The sequence below is a fragment of the Scardinius erythrophthalmus genome (genome assembly GCF_964197995.2).
Source record: "Scardinius erythrophthalmus genome assembly, chromosome: 3".
In the NCBI taxonomy this organism is placed as follows: Eukaryota; Metazoa; Chordata; class Actinopteri; order Cypriniformes; family Leuciscidae; genus Scardinius; species Scardinius erythrophthalmus.
Window position 1 is genome coordinate 14,066,361 of NC_138223.1, and position 20,849 is coordinate 14,087,209.

At 42.8% G+C, this 20,849-nt stretch overlaps 1 protein-coding gene across 2 annotated transcripts in view; it reads right to left on the minus strand.

The window, feature by feature from the left end:
- Positions 1-20,849, minus strand: part of acsl1a (acyl-CoA synthetase long chain family member 1a) — a 38,311-nt gene that overhangs the window by 9,709 nt on the left and 7,753 nt on the right. Inside the window, exons 1-13 of one of the 2 annotated variants that reach the window (XM_081361981.1) lie at positions 19,742-20,719; positions 17,774-17,995; positions 14,720-14,834; positions 13,921-13,985; positions 13,661-13,762; positions 12,856-12,955; positions 11,348-11,523; positions 11,215-11,247; positions 11,035-11,086; positions 9,391-9,464; positions 9,025-9,102; positions 8,413-8,547; positions 8,174-8,308 (exon numbers count right to left, since the gene is read on the minus strand). In XM_081361981.1, the coding sequence (XP_081218107.1) occupies positions 8,174-8,308; positions 8,413-8,547; positions 9,025-9,102; positions 9,391-9,464; positions 11,035-11,086; positions 11,215-11,247; positions 11,348-11,523; positions 12,856-12,955; positions 13,661-13,762; positions 13,921-13,985; positions 14,720-14,834; positions 17,774-17,968 (1,260 nt within the window). In that variant the 5' untranslated portion in view covers positions 17,969-17,995; positions 19,742-20,719. Of the gene's footprint in view, positions 1-8,173; positions 8,309-8,412; positions 8,548-9,024; positions 9,103-9,390; positions 9,465-11,034; positions 11,087-11,214; positions 11,248-11,347; positions 11,524-12,855; positions 12,956-13,660; positions 13,763-13,920; positions 13,986-14,719; positions 14,835-17,773; positions 17,996-19,741; positions 20,720-20,849 lie in introns of those variants that run through there. The other variant, XM_081361982.1, reaches the window with a different exon arrangement.

The window sequence follows — 20,849 nt, forward strand, 5'->3', positions numbered from 1 at the left end:
AATGGACTTACCCTCAACTGCATCATGATGTGCGGCGATAGTGGCAACATATACTTTAAGGGTGGAGGGAGACAGCCTTTCCAACCCTTCTTGCAGGAAGGAAAGCACGACACTGATCGGGTATTTACTGGGGTCTTCTCGGTGAGAAGAGCACAAGGTGACGAAGAGGTTCCACTTCAACGCATAGGCATGTCTCGTGGACAATGCTCTAGCGGAAGTGATGGTAGCCACCACCGCTGGTGGTAGGGTACTCAAACCTGCCTCGACCCATCCAGAAGCCACACGTGGAGGTTCCAAAGATCGGGATGAGGGTGCCAAAGGGTGCCCCGTCTCTGAGAAAGGAGGTCCTTCCTCAGAGGAATTGGCCAGGGAGGGGCTGTCACAAGGAGCATGAGTTCGGAGAACCAAGTCCGGGTGGGCCAATGAGGCGCAACCAGAAGGACCTGCTCCTCGTCCTCCCTGATCTTGCACAGGATCTGTGCAAGAAGGCTCACTGGGGGAAACGCATACTTGCAGAGGCGCCGCGGCCAGCTGTTCGCCAGTGCATCCGTGCCAAGCGTGCCCTCGGTCAGGGAGTAAAACAGGCTGCAATGGGGAGAGTTGTGGGAGGCAAACAGATCTACCTGTTCGTCGCCGAACTGTTCCCAAATCAGCTGAACCGACTGGGGATGGAGTCGCCATTCTCCACGGAGGGGCTGAAGCCGTGAGAGCTCATCGGCTGCACAGTTCAGATCTCCGGGAATATACATGGCTTGCAGCGACCTCAGATGCTTCTGACTCCATAAGAGGAGGTGGCGGGCAAGTTGCGACATACGGCGGGAGCGTAGACCACCTTGACGGTTGATGTACGCTACAGTCGCAGTATTGTCTGATCGGACTAGTACGTGCTGGTTCTTGAGCAACGCATGGAAGCGGTGCAGAGCGAGACGTACAGCCAGCAACTCGAGGCAATTGACATGCCAAAGGCGCTGGGGTCCTGTCCAGGAGCCCGCGGCAGCATGTCCATTGCACATGGCACCCCAACCCGTGGTGGAGGCATCTGTTGAGACAACAACATGCCTGGAAACTTGTTCTAAGGGCACTCCAGCACGTAGAAAGCTGAGGTTCGTCCACGGGGTGAAGGTCTGACGACAGGTAACTGATAACTGGTACTCTGAGCTTGCCGTGTTGCCATGCCCACCTCGGGACTCAATCGCATAGCCAGTGCTGAAGCGGTCTCATATGAAGCAACCTGAGCGGTGTGGCTGCCGCTGCGGATGCCATATGCCCCAGGAGCCTCTGAAAGGATTTAAGTGGAACCACACTCTTGCTCTGGATGTGACGCAGGCAAGTCAGCAGTGACTGCGCGCTCGCTCGTAAGCTGCGCGCACATGGTGACCGAGTCGATTTCCATACTGCGAAAAGAGATCCTCTGCACGGGGCAAAGTTTGCTCTTCTCCCAGTTGACCCGAAGGCCCAGACGAGCTAGGTGCCGGAGCACTAGGTCCCTGTGCTCGCAAACCTGATCTCGAGAGTGAGCTAGGATCAGCCAGTCGTCGAGATAATTCAGGATGCGAACCCCATGTAGCCGAGTCCACTCGGCATCTCTCATATCGGCCAGGTTAAGCCACAGGTGTCGTTCCTGGACCACACTAGTGGACATCACCTGACCAAGGGAACGTGCTTTCACCTTCGTCGCCCAGATAGCGAGGTCGGTGGCGGCACACAGCTCATCAAAGAGCCCTTGGTCAGCTCTGCACTCGTGCAGGTCCTTGAGCATCCTGGCCTGGTAGGATGGTCATGGCATGCAGCGAGGTGGCGTCCTGCCCGCAGCTCTGTAGGACTTCACCACGAGAATGGACGAAAACCTACAGGCCTTGGAGGGGTACTTTGGGTCGCCACGCCATGTCGAAGCACTCTGCGGACACAGTTGTGTTCAACGGGGGGAACCCGTTGACCGCGGCCTCATTAAGGGCAGAGAAGGCGGAGGAGGCCACTGAACGATCATGGGAAGACAATGGGGCCTTCCAGGATCTCGTGACTCCCTCATGCACCTCCGGGAAGAAGGTAACTGGGGGGGTGCAGCCCCCAATAACCAATCATCCAACCACGAGCGCTCAGGGCAGGGTGGAGGGTTCCACGCTTACCCAATGCTCGCGGCGGCCCGGGAGAGCATAGCCGTCAATTCTGGATCCAACTCGGACAGTGCTGGGACCCCGGAGGGCGGCAGCACAGCCGAATCTTCATCCCCAGAAGAGTCCAGCTCACCTTGTGATGCGGCGATCGACATTCCTCCCGATTCCTCCTCTGGAGTCCCAAATGCGACACGAGGCACGTCCGTAGGCGGCCCCGCGACGACACTTGAAGAGCTTGTGGGTTGCTGAGCTGCAGAGGGGGGTGTGGCCCGAGGAAGCATCGTCAGGGCAGTGTTCCACACCGTAACCCTCAGATCACCCTGGCCACCAGCCAAAGTGTCACCTCTCGTGGAGGGGACAGATTGGGGTGTGGCAGAGGGAACTCTACCTTTAGACAAGTCACAGAGTCTCGATCTCAGCTCAGAGATGGTCATGTTCCCACAGTGAGAACATGACTCATCCATGAAAGCTGCCTTTGTGTGTTCTAAGCCCAAACACGCAAGACAGCGATCATGCCCATCAGAAGAAGGAACGGAACGACCGCACCCAAAAACACACGTGCGAGACATTTTTAAAAAGACGTGCCTGTGCAAGCTCTTTTGTGAGAGGAAACTTTACAATCTGTGCCGAGATGGCCAGGGAGAAACCACTGCACAGATCAGCAGGCAGGAATGTGAAACTCGCTGGAAATCGCCTATGACACCAACACAGACTGGAAAGCAGCTTGTCTCGAAGAACACTCGATGACACTCAGAGAATGCAAGCTACAGGAGTGAAGAGGACCTCTTGGCTACGAAGCAAAAACATACCTGCATGTTGCGGTGTACTTCCTTATATACCCACGAGGTAGGGCGGAGTTACGCATGCAAATTCCGCAGACTCATGGCATTTCCATTGGCTCGTTTTGTATTACTCGAAGGTGATAGGCTTCTAAGCAAAACGTCTCGGTTACGGATGTAACCCTCGTTCCCTGAGTAGGGAACGGAGACGTTACGTCGGATGACGACGAATGGGGTTTCGCTTAGAAATCCTATCATCTTCGAGTATATAAAACGAGCCAATGGCAATGAAATGCCATGGGTCTGCGGAATTTGCATAGCGTAACTCCGCCCCACCCTGGGGGTATATAAGGAAGTGCGCTGGCAACATGCAGATATGTCTTCGCTGAGGAGCCGAGACTGAACTCAGGCGTTCCAGCGGTACAGCGGAAGTGGCAGGGAGACGTAACGTCTCCGTTCCCTACTCAGGGAACGAGGGTTACATCCGTAACCGAGACGTTCCCTTTCGTTGTCACTCCGAGTTACATCGGATGACGACGAATGGGGTTCCCAGTGTAATCACGCCACCTCTCGACTGTCTACCAGTGCCCTGCGTAAGTCTGAGCTCCCTGTCGTGAGACTAGCACGGACGAAGGAGTCCTACTTAACACAGGAATACCAAGGTACACTGGGAAGCATATCCAGTGGAAATATGCAATCATGCCCAACCCGAAGGGGGGGACTTGGAATACACATATGACCCCGAAGGGCTGCATACGGAATAACACTGGGGTGTCCAGCCGCAGGTGGAATATTTCAACCCCAGGGGTGGCAAGGTGGCTTGCCAAGGGAAAGACACATGCTCAAAGAGGCTTACAGTGGAATACACATGTGGGGGTCACCCAGAGGGGGAACCATGCACATGGAGGCACCTAGCCAAGCGCGAAAGCTGCCGGTGGCATAACTCTGGCGTTGACGTCATCAGTGCTGGAGGAGACTCAGGGCTTATCAGGCTCACCTGAGGAAATATATCGCACGTATCCCGTCCGTGGAGAGGAATGGCGAACAAGCGAAGACACCTGAGCAGAATCTCTTACCGGCTAGTTGAAGCGAGTACATGAGAAGAAACTGGCTCCACTCGGAGATTATAGAATCTCGCGAATGTGTTAGGTGTCGCCCAGCCTGCAGCTCTGCATATGTCTGTTAGCGAGGCGCCATGCGCTAGAGCCCAAGAGGATGCCACACTCCGGGTGGAGTGGGCCGTCACACCAAGGGGGCATGGTCGACCTTGCTGCTGGTATGCCAAAGCAATGGCGTCCACTATCCAGTGAGACAACCTTTGCTTGGAGAGAGCCTTTCCCTTCAGCTTCCCACCATGACAGACAAAGAGCTGGTCTGAGGTCCTGAAACACTGCGTTCTGTCTACGTAAGCACGGAGTGCGCGTACTGGACAGAGCAGTGCCAAGGCTGGGTCTGCCTCCTCCAAAGGCAGCGCTTGCAGGTTCACCACCTGGTCTCGAAAGGGTGTGGTGGGAACCTTGGGCACATATCCAGGCCGGGGTCTCAGGATCACGTGAGAGTTAGCCGGTCCGAATTCCAGGCACGCTTCGTCAACCGAAAATGCCTGCAGGTCCCCTACCCTCTTGATGGAGGCCAATGCAACCAGGAGCGCTGTCTTCATAGACAGGAACTTAAGCTCCACTGATTGCAGAGGCTCAAAGGGAGCACTCTGCAGGGCAGTTAAAACCACTGAGAGGTCCCAAGAGGGTACGAGGGGAGGACGAGGAGGATTTAGTCTCCTGGCTCCCCTCAGGAACCTGACGATCAGGTCGTGCTTCCCTAAGGATTTACCATCAACTGCATCGTGATGTGCGGCAATTGCGGCAACATACACTTTCAGGGTGGAGGGAGACAGCCTACGCTCCAACCCTTCTTGCAGGAAGGAAAGCACGACACTGATGGGGCATTTCGTGGGTTCTAGATTTTTAGAAGAACACCAGATGACGAGGAGGTTCCACTTCAACGCATAGGCACGTCTCGTGGACAATGCTCTAGCGGAAGTGATGGTAGCCACCACCGCTGGTGGTAGGGTACTCAAACCTGCCTCATCCCGTCCAGGAGCCACACGTGGAGGTTCCACAGATCGGGACGAGGGTGCCATAGGGTGCCCCGTCCCTGAGAAAGCAGGTCCTTCCTCAGGGGAATAGGCCAGGGAGGTGCTGTCGCGAGGAGTACTAGTTCTGAGAACCAGGTGTGACACAGATGTCTCTCCTGGACCACGCAAGTGGACATCACCTGACCCAGGGAGCGTGCGGTCACCTTCGTCGCTCGGAGAGCAAGGTCGGTGGCGGCACGCAGCTCATCGAAGAGCGCTGGGTCAGTCCTCCCCTCGTGCATGTCACGCAACATCTGGGCCTGGTAGACCTGGAGTGTCGCCATGGCATGCAGTGAGGAGGCTGCCAGCCCCGCAGCTCTATAGGCCTTCGCCACAAGCGTGGAAGAGAACCTACAGGCTTTGGAGGGGTGCTTTGGGTCCCCGCGGGAAGAAGCACTATGAGGACACAGCTGCATCGCAACAGAGCGTTCAACCTGGGGAACCCCAGTGTACCCTTTGGCGGCCGCCTGATCGAGAGGAGGCAGGGCGGAGGAGGTCGCCGAGCGATCACGAGAAGACAATGGTGCCTTCCAGGACCTCGTGACCTCCTCATGCATGTCCGGGAAGAAAGGCATTGGGGACGCGCGCTGACGGGGATCAGCGGCGGCACCCAAAAACCAATCGTCCAGCCGCGAGCGCACCGGACCAGGTGGCGGGGACCACTCAAGCCCAATGGCCGCGGCTGCCCGGGAAAGCATGGCAGTCATCTCGGGATCAGACTCGGGCAATGCTGGCACACCCGAAGGTGGCAGCACAGCCGAATCCTCACTTCCCAAGGACTCTTGCCCACCCTGTGATGCAGCGATCGACATCGAATCTTCCTCTGGAGCGCCAAATGAGATCCGCGGCAAGTCAGAGGACTGTACTGCGGGCTCATTTGGACCACTCGCGGGTTGCACGGCACTAGAGGACGGTGTGGAGCGTGGAATAGTCGGCGCTTTGTCCCACACCGTAACCCTCAGGTCACCCTGGCCGCCAGCCGAAGTACTAGCTCTCGCGGAGCCCGTAGATCGGGGTGCGGATGAGGGGACTCTACCATGAAGGTCATTGAGTCTCGACCGTAACCGTGCGATGGGCATGTTCCCGCAATGGGAACATGACTCATCCACGCCTTAGCGTGCTCTAAGCCCAGACACACAAGACAGCGATTGTGCCCATCAGAGTCAGAAACAAATAGACCGCAACCAGAAGTGCACGGGCGAGGCATCTTTAAAAAGACGTGCCGCGTGCAAGCTCTTTTAGAAAGGAGATTTCTCCACAAATGTTGAAGCGACCAGGGAGATGAACACACAAACTCTGGCAAATCACTGCACAGATAAGCAGGGAATGTGCACTCGCTGGAACTCGCTGTCACACCAACACTTGGAGAGAGGCTCGTCTCGAAGAGAATGAAGAGATGAATCTCAGGATTGGCTGTGGAGTGAAGTACATCAACTTGGCTCCGAAGCGAAAACATATCTGCATGTTGCCAGCGCACTTCCTTATATACCCCCAGGGTGGGGCGGAGTTACGCTATGCAAATTCCGCAGACCCATGGCATTTCATTGCCATTGGCTCGTTTTATATACTCGAAGATGATAGGATTTCTAAGCGAAACCCCATTCGTCGTCATCCGACGTAACTCGGAGTGACAACGAAAGGGAACCCCCATTTCGTCGTCACTGACGTAACTCGTAGTGACCACGAAAGGGAACATTTATTTTATATTTTATTTTTAAATCATGAAACTTTATGTAAGAAAAATGTGTCCCGCATTTTCATGTCACTACCAAAACAGTGTGTGTTTTAGTCCATTGGCTGAGACTGATTTTAACCACACCCCTACATTTTTGATCAGGAAATATTCCTGAATGCCTCTCTCTCATTATAGATAGGTATCATCATGTTGAGGGAAATGTGTTTAAAAGTCTGAAAATCTGTGTGTAATTTAAGGGAGGTCACTACCAAACCTAGTTTTTATGTGTCTACAACTGTTCAGAACTGGGCTAGGTAACCATGTGCTGATTATCATCTTTGAACTCGGCTCAAAAGTATCTTAAATTGTCACTACCGAAACAATCATGACCAAAACATGTCATCATTGTTTTGGTAGTGACAAAAAGGAACACATAGTCATTTATTTGGGGGAAATAACATTTTAGTACAGTTATGCAAATCATTAGTATCTTAGTATGTTTTAGTAGTGTTTTAGTATGCAAGTTAAAATTCTGTAATGTGATGTGGTTGCTACCAAAACATTACTGTCACTACAGAAAATGTGCCGCCACAACCAAATCATGGATGTTTTGTCTGATTTCCTTAACTTTGAAATCAGTATGATTAACTCAATGCCTTTTGCAAAGAAAGATTGGGTTAAAAATACAACAAATCGTATAAATTACACTTGAAATGTTGTTAACATTGTAATTGTTATTGATTTAACTGTGAAAACTTTTTTTTAAAAACAGCAAAAAATATATTTACAAGGTAGATGTAAACAAAATATTAATAGGTCAATATAAGCCTTCTTATTAAATTATTTTTTATTGTGTTTCGGTAGTGACAAATTTGGGGAGAGGAAAATTATTCCAAAACTTTCTGAAAATACAATATGATAATTAACTGCACAATTACTAGAAACGTGTACCTTGGATATAATACAATTTGCATACATACAAAATTTGTGGGAAAAGACATTTTTTTCAAGACGTTTCCAACTCTGACTTTGAACCAATTTTGTAGAATGGCCCATATAGTAGAATTAATTGTAGATGCGACATAAGCATGTGAAGAATTCTATTATATAAATCTATTTATAACAAGGCTGAATACTGGTGTACTGTGTTGTTGAAAAACAAACTAAAACTTGTATTTGAATATAAGAGTGACTCTGTTTCACACTACAGAATCACTCGGAGCAAGGTTTTTTTCACCAGCACCAGAGCGGAGCAGAAGCAGAGTTTCTATGAAAGCCTGAAATACGATCGATCAATTGATCAATCGATCAATCAATCAATCAATAAAAAGCCAATTGCAACTTTAAATCTCCCAATTGTGAATTGGTTTCTTACATTATATCTATATCAATATATATATATATATATATATATATATATATATATATATATATATATATATATATATATATATCCTTTTCATCTGGTTACCTGTACTTTGCTGAAGATCAGTTTATCCCACATGCTGTCCGTCCTCACGACTCCACTTCTTAGCTCCGCCTCTTTTCTGCTGGTGGCAAAATCCAGCAGCCATCTCTTAAGAGGAGTGTTCGCCTGTCCAAAGATCTTAACGCAAACAAAGATGAATGTATAATGAGTAAAGATTTTTAGGTATATTTAAAGACAGACTTCAACGTTAACAGTTTTTGTGTGTATAACTAAACAGTTACCTTATCAAACATGCGGTTGAGTAGTCTGGGCACTACAGGAAATACAGTGGGCTTAAGAGTCTTCAAATCATCCATCAGCAGACGGATGTCACCCTGAAAATATCCAATCCTGGCCCCGTGGACCAGAAGCACACCCTATACACACACAACAAACACAACAAGAATATAATGTAGATTCATTTTTATACTGTATACAGTATATACATACAACACATTTTTAATAATACTTTATTTGGATAAAGGGTTAAGATGTCAAATTTCCTAGGACGGAAATTACTTTTGGCAACTACAATATGTAAAATATGTGCCAATGGTAGAGTAAATAAATCATAGTGTCATATATTTAACCAAAACATCCCTAACTTATTAATTTAATGTATTAAAACATTTGTTTAATGACTGTGTGCATGCATAATACATACCTCAACCACTCTCTCAAACATGTGTGCTAGTGGTAGGTAAGAAATGTGAATGTCTGTCTGGTTAAGCATGCAATGAACCTGTAAAACACAGACACACACACACACATACACACACACACACACACACACACACACACACACACACACACACACACACACACACACACGTGCAGTGTGAAATCCAGCATACCTCAACTACTCTTTCAAACATATGCGCTAGTGGTAAGAAGGAGATGAGGACATCTTGAGGACCAAGTTTCAGCAACCCCTAACCACACACACATCCAAACACATCAACATACAGATCATGAGGGAGGTAGAAACAGGAAACAGATAATTAAATGAGGAAATGAGGCACAAGAAACAGAAACAGAAAGAAAACATTTCACTTAACAGTTAACTGACAAACAAAATAAAGGAAACAGGCTCCTAAAAATCTCATCGATCTGATCTGACATTTAAATCTCCTTTGTTGGCAGTTTTTATCTTTTTCTCAAAGATAAACTTCAGCACAATGAATTTTAAAGGATAAAGAAGCGAAAAAAATCGATCTTACCTGTGTAACTTTAATGAAAGCAGAACAATTGGAAACAACGTTTCCATGTGTAAGCATTGCTCCCTTTGGATTTCCTGTCGGCAAAGTAATCAGTTACATTTATTCTCCAGGTTGGAGTCCTAAAAAATGCCAAAATATGACTTTGAAGCAACATTTAAATGAAAAAGGAAAGACGTTGGCTTTGTTCATCAATGAATACTCAATGATTAAAGCCACATATTATATTTTTGCATTTTATTTTTTCATTGGAAAGCATTGATGTGTTAACTACAAAATAATTTATTTAGTTTGAGATTAATAACAATTAAATACTTTAATACATTAATATCTAGTTCAGAAATGAAATTCTAGAGGGCCCGGGCTGATAGGTCCATTACATGCAATCTACAAGCAATCACATAATTACCGCATGGGACAAGCTGATTGGCCTCTGCTGATCCTGCGGCCAATGAGATTGCTTGCTCAACATTTAAATAGTCTGGTTTAGTGGTTGCTGTATGCTAGTCCTGCAGCGCTATCCTCTGAGACCCTCCACCTCCACCTGTCTAGATCTGCTATGGGATTTATGCATGTCTACTTACGCAGCAGCAGCAGGATATCGTTCATGCTCACAGCAGCGTGTCTGTGTATCTATTAGCAGTATCAAGTCCATACTTGCTCTGCAACAGCAGCAGAATAGCAGATCTAGGGCCCTATCTTGCACCCAGCGCAATTGACTTTGTGCACCGACGCATGTGTCATTCCTATTTTGCACCCGCGCAAAGCGCGCTTTTCCCTCCACAGAAGCACGTCGCTAAACTAGGGAATGAACTTGCGCTCCCTGGGCGGTTCAGCGCAAAAAAGGAGGCGTGTTTCAGCGCAAACGTTCCTTCATGCTATTTTGCAGGTTTAGAAAACAATTGCGCAACTAACCAGGAAAAAAATAGTTTAAAGTCAGTGGCGCATTGCGCATGTTATTCATATGCTATTTTAAGGGCGCATGCTTGGCCATAATCAATGTAGCGTGTGCACAACGCGCATACACTTTGATTCTCTCATCTACACAGAAGCAGCAGTTTTCATTTTTGCAAATCATACATTATTATAATAGATAGATAGATAGATAGATAGATAGATAGATAGATAGATAGATAGATAGATAGATAGATAGATAGATAGATAGATAGATAGATAGATAGATAGATAGATAGATAGATAGATAGATAGACAATTTATTATAAAAGCATACATCTAGCTTACACATTTACCCAAATTATCATAAGCCTTTTTAACCGAAGTTAATTTGGGTGGGTTTCTCCATCCCCAACGTCCCTGACGAGAGTGTTGCTCTCCTCGGCTGTGAACCGCTCCTGGCACGCGCCTGGCAAATCCGCCGTTACAATAGGAATCCGCTTTAGAAAAAGCGTGTCTGCTCTTAAAGGGAATGTGAGATGACGCTCTGATTGGTTTATTTCACGTTACGCCCAAACCACACCTATGAATAATGAAGCTACTTCAGACCAACCCATTTTAGATTTGCGCCTGGCGCAAGAGTCATTTATCCCGCCGGGAAAATAGCAACAGCGCCAAGACCCGCCCACAAAGTTACTTGCGCTTTGACACTTGCATTTCAGATCGTTAATATAGGGCCCCTAGTCCGCATACCTGTAGTTCCACTTGTGAAGCAAATCAGTGCCAGGTCCTCTGGTTTAGGAGGCTTGAAATAAAAAATCAATACTAAGCATTCATTAAATTATGAAGTAAAAAAAATCAAAAATAAAGCTATCAAATAAAACTATTAATTATTCAAGTCAGTAAATCAATACAGTGCTCAGTTTTACTCACAATGGGAGTCTTGTGGTTGGCTTTGCCAATAGCCTGCCAAAAGAAAGACTTCATTTAGTGCAGTACAAATAGATTAAATGGGATTAATGTGATCACTGTTTAGCAAGTGTGTTTAAGTGTGTGTGTATCAAACCTCCAGCTCCTTGAGGCTCAAAACTTCAATGCCATTCTGTTGTGCTTGTGCAGTCAGCTCACTGTCAAAGTTCTCCATGATCACTATGGTTGTGACGCTATGTTTCCGGCCAGACACACAGTCCAAGATAAGACGAGCCTTCTCCGCGAGATCACAGATCACAGTGGAGATGGAGGCTACAACAAAAGCTCTGTTACCCACAAGAAATTTCCACAATTCCGACAACACATCACAATGTCAACACGATTTCCCATCTTCATTCAAACCTTCAAATGAAATTAAAAATAGTTCTGTTAATTAATTAAATATTAAAGGCACAGTATGTAAGTTTTGAGAGGTTGATTTCAAAACATTAACAAAGGCGTAGCTTGATGACACCGTGAATGAGCGTGGAATCATGGGAGTTGTCGTCTTCACCTCCACAGCCGATGGAAAGCAATCCGACGGGACTCAGGCAGAAATCATGTTCATGGGTGCTGTTTTTGCTTATATCGGCCGCTGCCGCTCTCTTCGATTTGTTGTTCATGCATATTTTATGATTAAAGTTACGATTAAAGTTGTTTAACGCCCACCTCCTTCGTCCCTGAATTTAAACTTTGTTACAGTTATGTTTGATCACTTAAATTCACATTATTTAATTTCATTCTGATGAAATAGCAGCAAATGCTGAATTATAGGTCACTTTACCTGACTTGCTTGGTGGCTGGTATGAGACACTTGTTGCACACCGCAGTAAGCTAGATCGATATTAGTAGCTGGATGACTTGTGTTCCTAAATGGCATGCAATTTATTTTAAAATATATTGTATAAAATGCTGTATTACTGTTACTACAAATAAAGCTCTTTCTGATTATGCTGTGTAAGCCACTTGACAAAAAAAGTGTTGTCTTTGAGGCATGGTACAAATATGTTACTTGCGGTAAATCAAGAAATCAATAGATTCAAACAATAAGACTAACCGTTTTGAGCTATATAACAATGATTAATTTTCTATCGTTAAAAGTATTCAAACAGTTGCTCACCAAAAAGCATAACAAATTACAGCGTGTTTCCTGGTTTTAAATGGTTTCCATGTTTTCTACGGAAATTAAGTGTAGCGCGGATATGATGTCATTGACATGCTACGTAATGACACTGGTTAAAATAGCTGATTTTTCTGGATTTAAACATTGTTGGAAACATTTGGGATAATGTAAGTACACAAGTCAACAAATATATATTGTTTTAGGTGTTTTGTGGATATTTTAATCCAAAAAACTTACATATTGTGCCTTTAAGTAATTCAATTAAAAAATGTTAAAGGAATCTAGTTATTCATGTTTTAGTTACTTTTTCAGTGAACAAAATGCTTTTTCGTAATAAGTATAGGACATTTTTAGTCTGAATAAAAATAAAATAAATATTTTTTTCAAGTATTCATTTGCAGAAATAAAACTAAATAGAAGGAGAAGAAGATATCATAAAACTTCTGCACAGAATTATAAAGAAATGCTGTGTGCTTGCTCACCTTTGTCAATGATGTAGCTGATGGCCTCTGTACCCAGTGTGTCATACAGTGGCACTGCCACCAGTGAATATGTGTAACATGCCAGCTCTGAAATTGTCCACTAATGTACAAGCAATTTAATCAGTTGTGGAACACACATATTTATGCACAAATAATATAATCTTAAACAGAATAAATATAGAATAAAACAGGATTAGGAAGTGCTGCCACACCTGCTGTACAATAAGCGAAGCAATTAATTAGGGCTGTTCAATTAATGTGAATACATGACATTTTAATAAAATCATATATATTAATATTTCTGAGAAAGCACCCAAATGAAAAAATTCGGTCACACTTTATACAAGGTGTCTTTAACTATGATGTACTTACATCAAATAATAAGAACAATGTAATTATTTTGTTGAAGTTGTATTGCAAAACACTTTTGCAGCTATTGAGGTGGGATACGTGAGGTTAGGACAGATTTAGTAAAAGGGAAGGGAAAATGCAGATAATTATGATAATATAAGTACAATGTAAAATCATGTATGTACATAATAAGTGCACTGTATCAAATTATTAATTTAAATGTTGGTACAAATTAGTTAAAGAGTAAGACACAATATAAAGTGGGACCAAAATGTTCAAAGTTATTACATTATTGTGGCAAACAAGTAAAGCAATGAATAGACAAAAGGTGGCTTTAGAAGTTATCATATTGTTTAGTTTACTTACATATACATGATTATCGGCCTACAGCCCACATCAATCCATTTTACAATCAAACTGTCTGAGGCAGATAGCTCTAGTAGGATGTGATTACCTCTGGCCTGTTCTGTGCAAAGATGCCAATGTATTTGTCTCCCGATTGACTGTGACCTCTGTGGAGTAATGCTGAACCTGCAAACTCTGCCCTGTCTGCTACCTACGAACACAAACATCATACGAAAATACATAACTTTATTCAATTGCACAGCCATATCTGATCAAATATAAACAAGAGAGGAATCCATGGACATTTACGAAATAAAATGCTAAACCAGTTCTGATTTAAAATCACACCGCAGACTACAGAAATCTTACCTCTTTATACGACAGCCATTTATATTGCTTGCTCGCTTTTCGTGATCCCAAACAAGGACCATTGTCTATAAAAATTAAATCACAAAAATGTAAAGATCTCAAACATGATGACAAAACTTTAAGCTTAGAGCTGCACGATTCTGGATATTTTTTTGTTTAAAATAGAGATCACGATTCTCCCACGATTCTGAATAGACAACTAAACAACACAGTATATTAAAAAAAAAAAAAATTATCTGAATCAATAATTGTAAAAAAAAATTGGTTTTAATTAATGATTCAATGACTTACTCATAAAGACTTGTTTCATTACTGGATGGATCAGCATTTTTGAACAAATCTTTTGAATGAATGATTCAATGACAAATTCACAAACAGTCCCTTGTCGCCACCTACTGGTGTAACAATGTTATTGATTCATCTTTATTGGAAGTGTCAAGTTACTTTAAAATGTGTCATTTACTCTATTTTGATCGCTAGGGCACACATCCGTGTTTATATGCAATAAACTTTATTCCAGTACTTCCAGAAAATATATATATATATACTGTGTGGTTGAAAAGACTGTTTCATATCTATATATGATGATAACTGCTTTCTCTGGGTCAGCAGCAGTACGAACACAGATTTAATTGCTCGCTGTGATTGTACTTGTCAAAGATTTAATAGACATAGCCGAATCATTGACATTTTGGAATAATATATATTATAGATCGCAATCTTTTAACGATTAATCGCGCAGCTCTAGGTGATCTATTTAGTTGATTTTAATGTCTGTTTAAATGACCACTTGACTTACCTGACACTCTTAGTCCTCGTAAGAAAAACTCATACATTGTCTGAGCGTCTTTATAGTAGTATGTCATGTATGCGTCACTGTCCAATAGGATAGACCGACGAGCATATTCACTACCCTGAAAAAACAAAATCCCAGAAAATCAAATCACAACTCCTTACAAATCCGCTCCCGCTTTGCTTCCACACCAGACAGATACTCTGGAACAGCATGAACAGACACAAACAGAGTAAAATGAACAGTGAATCATCCCAGTGCATTTGAAATTTGAGGACCAGAACAAAATGCTAATTTCATTTATGCATAAACTATTTTTACAGTAGCATTAACTTGTCAAAATAAACAAGAAAATAAGACTCACAGAAATGTAAAGGTCACCGAATCTTTCACTACTTTAGGTTTGATAAAACAAAAGGACCAGGCCATTAACAGCAGAAGGAAGGAAGACTTCACGCTAAAAGAATTTACAGATGGTCGTTGCTCAGTGGATCTGACTGTCTTTATATCTGTTGCCAACACGTTTCAGTTACCATAGCAAACATACAAGAAATAGTGAGAATACAAGAACCTCTATGTTTTCTTCAGCCAAAGACAGAGACAGAGATCAAGGACATACATCTATAATTACACTCGTCTGGGTGAAAGAGGCTGTAATTATTTGTATCTAAGGCATCGTTACAGTCTGTGCACATGTGTACACACAAAACCATTAACATTCCAAAACCAGCTGTAGGTTCCAATGTTTTCAACACACACACACTACCATTCAAAAGTTTTGGCCTAGTAGTTTATTTTTTTGAGCATATGTCTCTTATGTCTCACCAAGGCTGCATTTGCTCATAAAAACAGTTAAAATATATAATATTGTGAAATATTATTACAATTTTAAATTACTGTTTTCTATTTGACTATATTTATTTAAATATCGAATTATCAATTTTGTTACTGTCACTTTTGATCGATTTGATGCATTCTAGCTGAATAAAAACATTATATTAGAACGGTAGTGTATATTAAACCTTTTCTTCTACAGACAGGAATTAAACATGGTTATTATAGAAACCACAATGCATGATTCCAAGAAAACACAGCACATATTTTGTGCACAAAGATTTATTTAAATGTACAGTACTATATGTCTGAGAACACAGATGGGCAACTTAAAACAGCTCAAACAAGAAGAGTTTTGTGACATGTAGCGGGTGACCTCTTCATATGCTGGGTTAACCAGAAGAAGCAACAGTCTGTACTGCTGTATATAACCACTAAAATCTTGCACCTCGAGCTGGGAGACACTTTCAACCTTTCAAAATAGATTTGACTCTAGAATGCGTTCTAAGGTCTCTGACTGATAACGTGTTTATTTCAATGCGTTACAAGATTGCGCAAGCTATGATGATGTGGAGAAATTATGACCTTGGTGGATTTGCAAGCCAATGGCTGCTAAGCAACTGTTGGAGATGAGAATCCACTAGTTTTTCTCAAACTGCTGGCAAGTTTTTTTTACCAGGTGGCCACTGGCCACATTGAATAATTCCAATGAAGAATTACCAAAGTTTTATGGCAAAACTTTTATGGAATCAAATTTTTGAAGTACAACATATTTAATAGCTTTGTTTGAGGTGGTTAGTAACATTGAAACAAGAAATATTCAAGTGCAACTGATGGTATAATCAATAGTCAATAATCTCAAAATTAAAGATTTACCTCATTGTTGCATGCCAGAGTTTTAGAGTAGGCATCATCTAAACTGTGGTTGGTCATTTTGCATCTAGGTCTACCTGTCTATGTGGCCTTAAAAAAAACTACAATGTAGATCAGACTTTGTTTTACAGACATATTGACGAGACTACTAACCCTGAACTAGGGGTTGCACAGACTAGTTGACTTTAATGCTCTGCCATGACGCTTTACGCTTGACGTCGACTAGTCACTGACCATGGTCTATAGAGGGCGCAACAGGATAAGAAATCTTTGAAGTCCACTTTTACACTCCGTTTCCAACAATTAAAATGACAAATAGATTTAATTTTCTCTGCACTCAAAGCGCTTAACATAGAAGGGGAATCTCCTCAACCACCACCAATGTGCAGCATCCACCTGGATGATGCGACGGCAGCCATATTGCGCCAGAACGCCCACCACACACCAGCTTATTGATGGAGAGGAGACAGAGTGATGAAGCCAATGAGTCTATATGGGGATGATTAGGAGGCCATGATGGACAGAGGCCAATGGGCAAATTTGGGCAGGATACCGGGGTTACACCCCTAGTCTTTCGAAGGACATCCTGGGATTTTTAATGCCAACAGAGAGTCAGGGCCTCGGTTTAACGTCTCATCCGAAGGACAGGAATGCATACACCGAGAGCGCTCCACGAGATATGTTTGTTTATACTAGGGCTGAACGATACATCGAATAGCTAACATTCACATTTGAATATTTATCGCAAGTCATATCGTCATCGCAATATTAAACAATGTTATCGCACATCGAAGCTTTTCCTCATATCGTGCAGCCCTAGTTTATACCATCTGGATGCTCAAAATTAAACAGGTGAATGCATTTTTTAAACAGCTTATTGTACATGTAAGTTAATCGCCGATCTAAACTAATACACAGCAGCATTGTATTTCAGTAGCACAGAAATGTATAGGCTAGTCAACACTGTTCTGTGATTTATCAATAAAATAGCTTAGAAACTGAAAAGCTCTAGCATATATTTCTTATAGTGACTAAAACCCACAGCTTCAGTAGAGAAACCCTGCACAGTAGAATTAATTCACACACAAACGATCTCTCACTAATGCATTCAATGCAATCTTTACTGTGCTACTTTATCTGTATCTGATTTAGAACAAGCAAAAACCCGGCACAAGGCAACCCGCTTTCTAGTCTCAGCTCGAGGTTCAGGCTTATTTGTTCATTAATGACGTCATCAGCGACTAGTCGACTCGACTTTTATCACATAAATGTTGGCTTAAAAAAATCTGAAGTCGTTTAAACCCCTACCCCTAGGTATAAAACTACATAAACCAACTGCATTTTCACACTTACCGGTACCTCCACGGACTGCATGGCGAGGTCACATGGTGGTTTAAGGGCTTTGGGACGGGTGGCCAGCCAGTATGTGGTGATGGCAGCGAATGCGCCCATGCCCATGAGGGTGTTAGTGGGTAAACTGCGCACATACTGCCTCACGTCGTCCAGCTCAGGCATCCGCAGGTGTCGGATCAGATCCTGGGCCTGCATTGCTTTGCCAATTCAGCTTACTTAAGTCTGAAAGGAAAAACACAGAGGGAGGACACACAAAGTGATTATGGAAAAACAAAACAGATACTGGTGTATTTTGAAATGCACTTTTAATTGTCATTTGAAAATCAGTTTTAAGTGAATGCAACATTTGGTAATATTTATGATGAATATTCAAAATTATTTTTGTATATGACGTGTTAGCCCTTATTAAAATGATTGTGACTGGCATTAAAGTTATTGGCAAAGAAAACACGTTTTGTACAAAAATGGATTAAGTTTTGGATGATTGCCACCAGAGGGCACTCCTTTTAACTCCCTTGCTTTCCCCATCATGAACTTCAGTTCCCATAATCCATTGCCTGGACTCATTATTGTGTGGTCACTTCCATGGTGTGTCATTATCTAGTTAGGTCTGCCTATTTAAGCCTGGTGTTTTCTGCCATTCTTTGTGAAGTCTTGTTTGTGTCACAGGGCAATCCTGAGCACTCTCTCTTTGGCTTCCCGTGTTATGGTTTCGATCATCTGCCTGGTTTCCTGGATTTCCCTGTTTGCCTATGGTTTGATTTTGGACTCAGTTGTGGTTTGGATTGTTTGCCCTGTGTTTTTGATCCCGTCTGTTATTTGAATTACAATTTTGGATTACCCTAATAATAAAGCTGAGTTTGGATCTCCAATCCAAGTCTCGGAGCAGTATGTAACACAAACATAAGTGAATTCCTTAAACTAGTATAGATTTATAAAATCAGCCAGAAAGTCAATATCATAGTGCATCCCTATACATACACACACACACACACGCCTGTTTTATCCCAGTTCATAATAATCAGTGAACACTCAACTTAGCTGAGAAAGACAGTCACAATCTTTCATTTTATCCCTATGGTTTGTTTCATGGCAGCTCAAAATGAGCAGAAAATAGGGCTATTAAAAAAATAAATATATATTTCAAATAAATATTTCAGCTGCATCAGCCTAGTCTCCAGCAATGTTTCTCTGTACAGGCCCTCCTCATGGAAGTGGACTATGATTAAAGACAGTATTGAGGACCCTTCATTCAGCTGAGACCCTAGAAACTTCTGTAGCTTGACTTGACTTCCATGCTCTCACACTAAAGATGGAAACCTTCACTAAAGGCTGACAGCTTCCCTGCATTAGTGAGGTTTTAGCCAGCTCCATGCAGAGGGTGAAAATGAGTGATAAAGCCTGTGAACAGCACTGTTAATGTGTTGTCGATAATATGGTGGGTCTTCACCTCAGGAGTCTTTGTTAGTGTAGGGTAGGGTTTCACACTTTTACACTTTCTCTCTCTCTCACACACACACACACACACACACACACACACACACACACACACACACTATACATGTATATAAAATGTTATTATATATATATATATATATATATATATATATATATATATATATATATATATATATATATATATCTTTCTCAAGGTAAAAACTTTCTCTCGGTTCCACTCTACTAAAAGCCCAGTGCCTCTGACCTTGAACTTACCCAGGAGTATGTGAAGTACACACACATTTGACATTTACACAGCTATCTCAATGAGGACATTTCATGAATATTAGTGTTTTTTATTAATTGATTTTCCAATTGAGGATCCCCCCAAATTTTACCCACATTTACCTTACTTCTATAGGGACAGTCCTATATCCAAAGTATCACAGCACAGGTAAAAACACACACAGCTTGACATAAAGCCACTTTTATAATGGAATCAAAACTGAACGACAAAAAAAAAAGACTTACTGTGCTGCTCTGGTTAGGTTTTTTCTTGTGAGTGAGTAATAGCTGTATTGTAATTGCGTTGTTTGCGTTGTGTCTGTTGTTGCAGTTAAACTGACCTAAGCAGTGCTGAAGGAAACTATAGCTATGAATAGCAGAACGACCCTCACGGACAGCAATACCACCACGTGGGTCTCTCTCTTTTTCTCTCACGCTCTCTATCAATCTTTCACTATAAACTGTCACTGAATTTCCCCTCGTTTTCTCGTTTTCTTTTTCTCAAGTGTCTCCCACTCCTCAATGCAGCACTAATGTTTTTATAGCTGTTGGCTCAAGTATTTATGCCCTGTAGTCTGTTATACCAGATGCAGTCGTGTATGCTTGTGTCGTGCGTGAGCGAGTCTTTTAAAATGCTTCAAAACACATGGAGATGCTGGCATCCCACACATCAATACAAAGCGTACTGTTGCTGTTCTTATCTCTGAAACATAAGCACACAAATCCAATCCAAAGACGTGAGAGCTGACATTGCCGTGTACGTACGTGTGTGAAATTCTTGCTGAACAGCACAGTAGCTGATAGTAGTGCAGCAGATCTGCTCTGTAATATGAGAACAAGAGATGTGTGGCAACTCAAACACTCTGTACTCAAATACAATACAGTAATTCACATGGATAAAGAGAAAAAATAAGGAAGACATTCCACATGTGCCAGAAAATAAGCTCTCTCACAAATCTCACAGAACATGTCGCTGTCAAGAACATATCTGGGTCACATTTCACACCAAAAATCAAAACTAGTAAAACAAATTGCCAATAAGACTGTCCAACATTAGTGTTAACATAAAAAGCAATATTTTGCATTGGGACATTATTTTAATGACACTTAAGATCTGAATTCGCATTAGCATAAAATAAATAACATTCCTGTAATGTAAGGGGGGAAGGGGTGGTTTATTATTTAATTTTTTAATTATCTAGAGATACATAATATATCAGCTCCATTATCAGATGCTATTAGTGTTTTTTATAATTAGTAACGGCTGTAACTGTCTGAAACAGTTGACATTGGATATTTAAAGGAGAACTCCGGTCAATTTTAACATTGAGCTCATTTTATTGTACATTTGGAC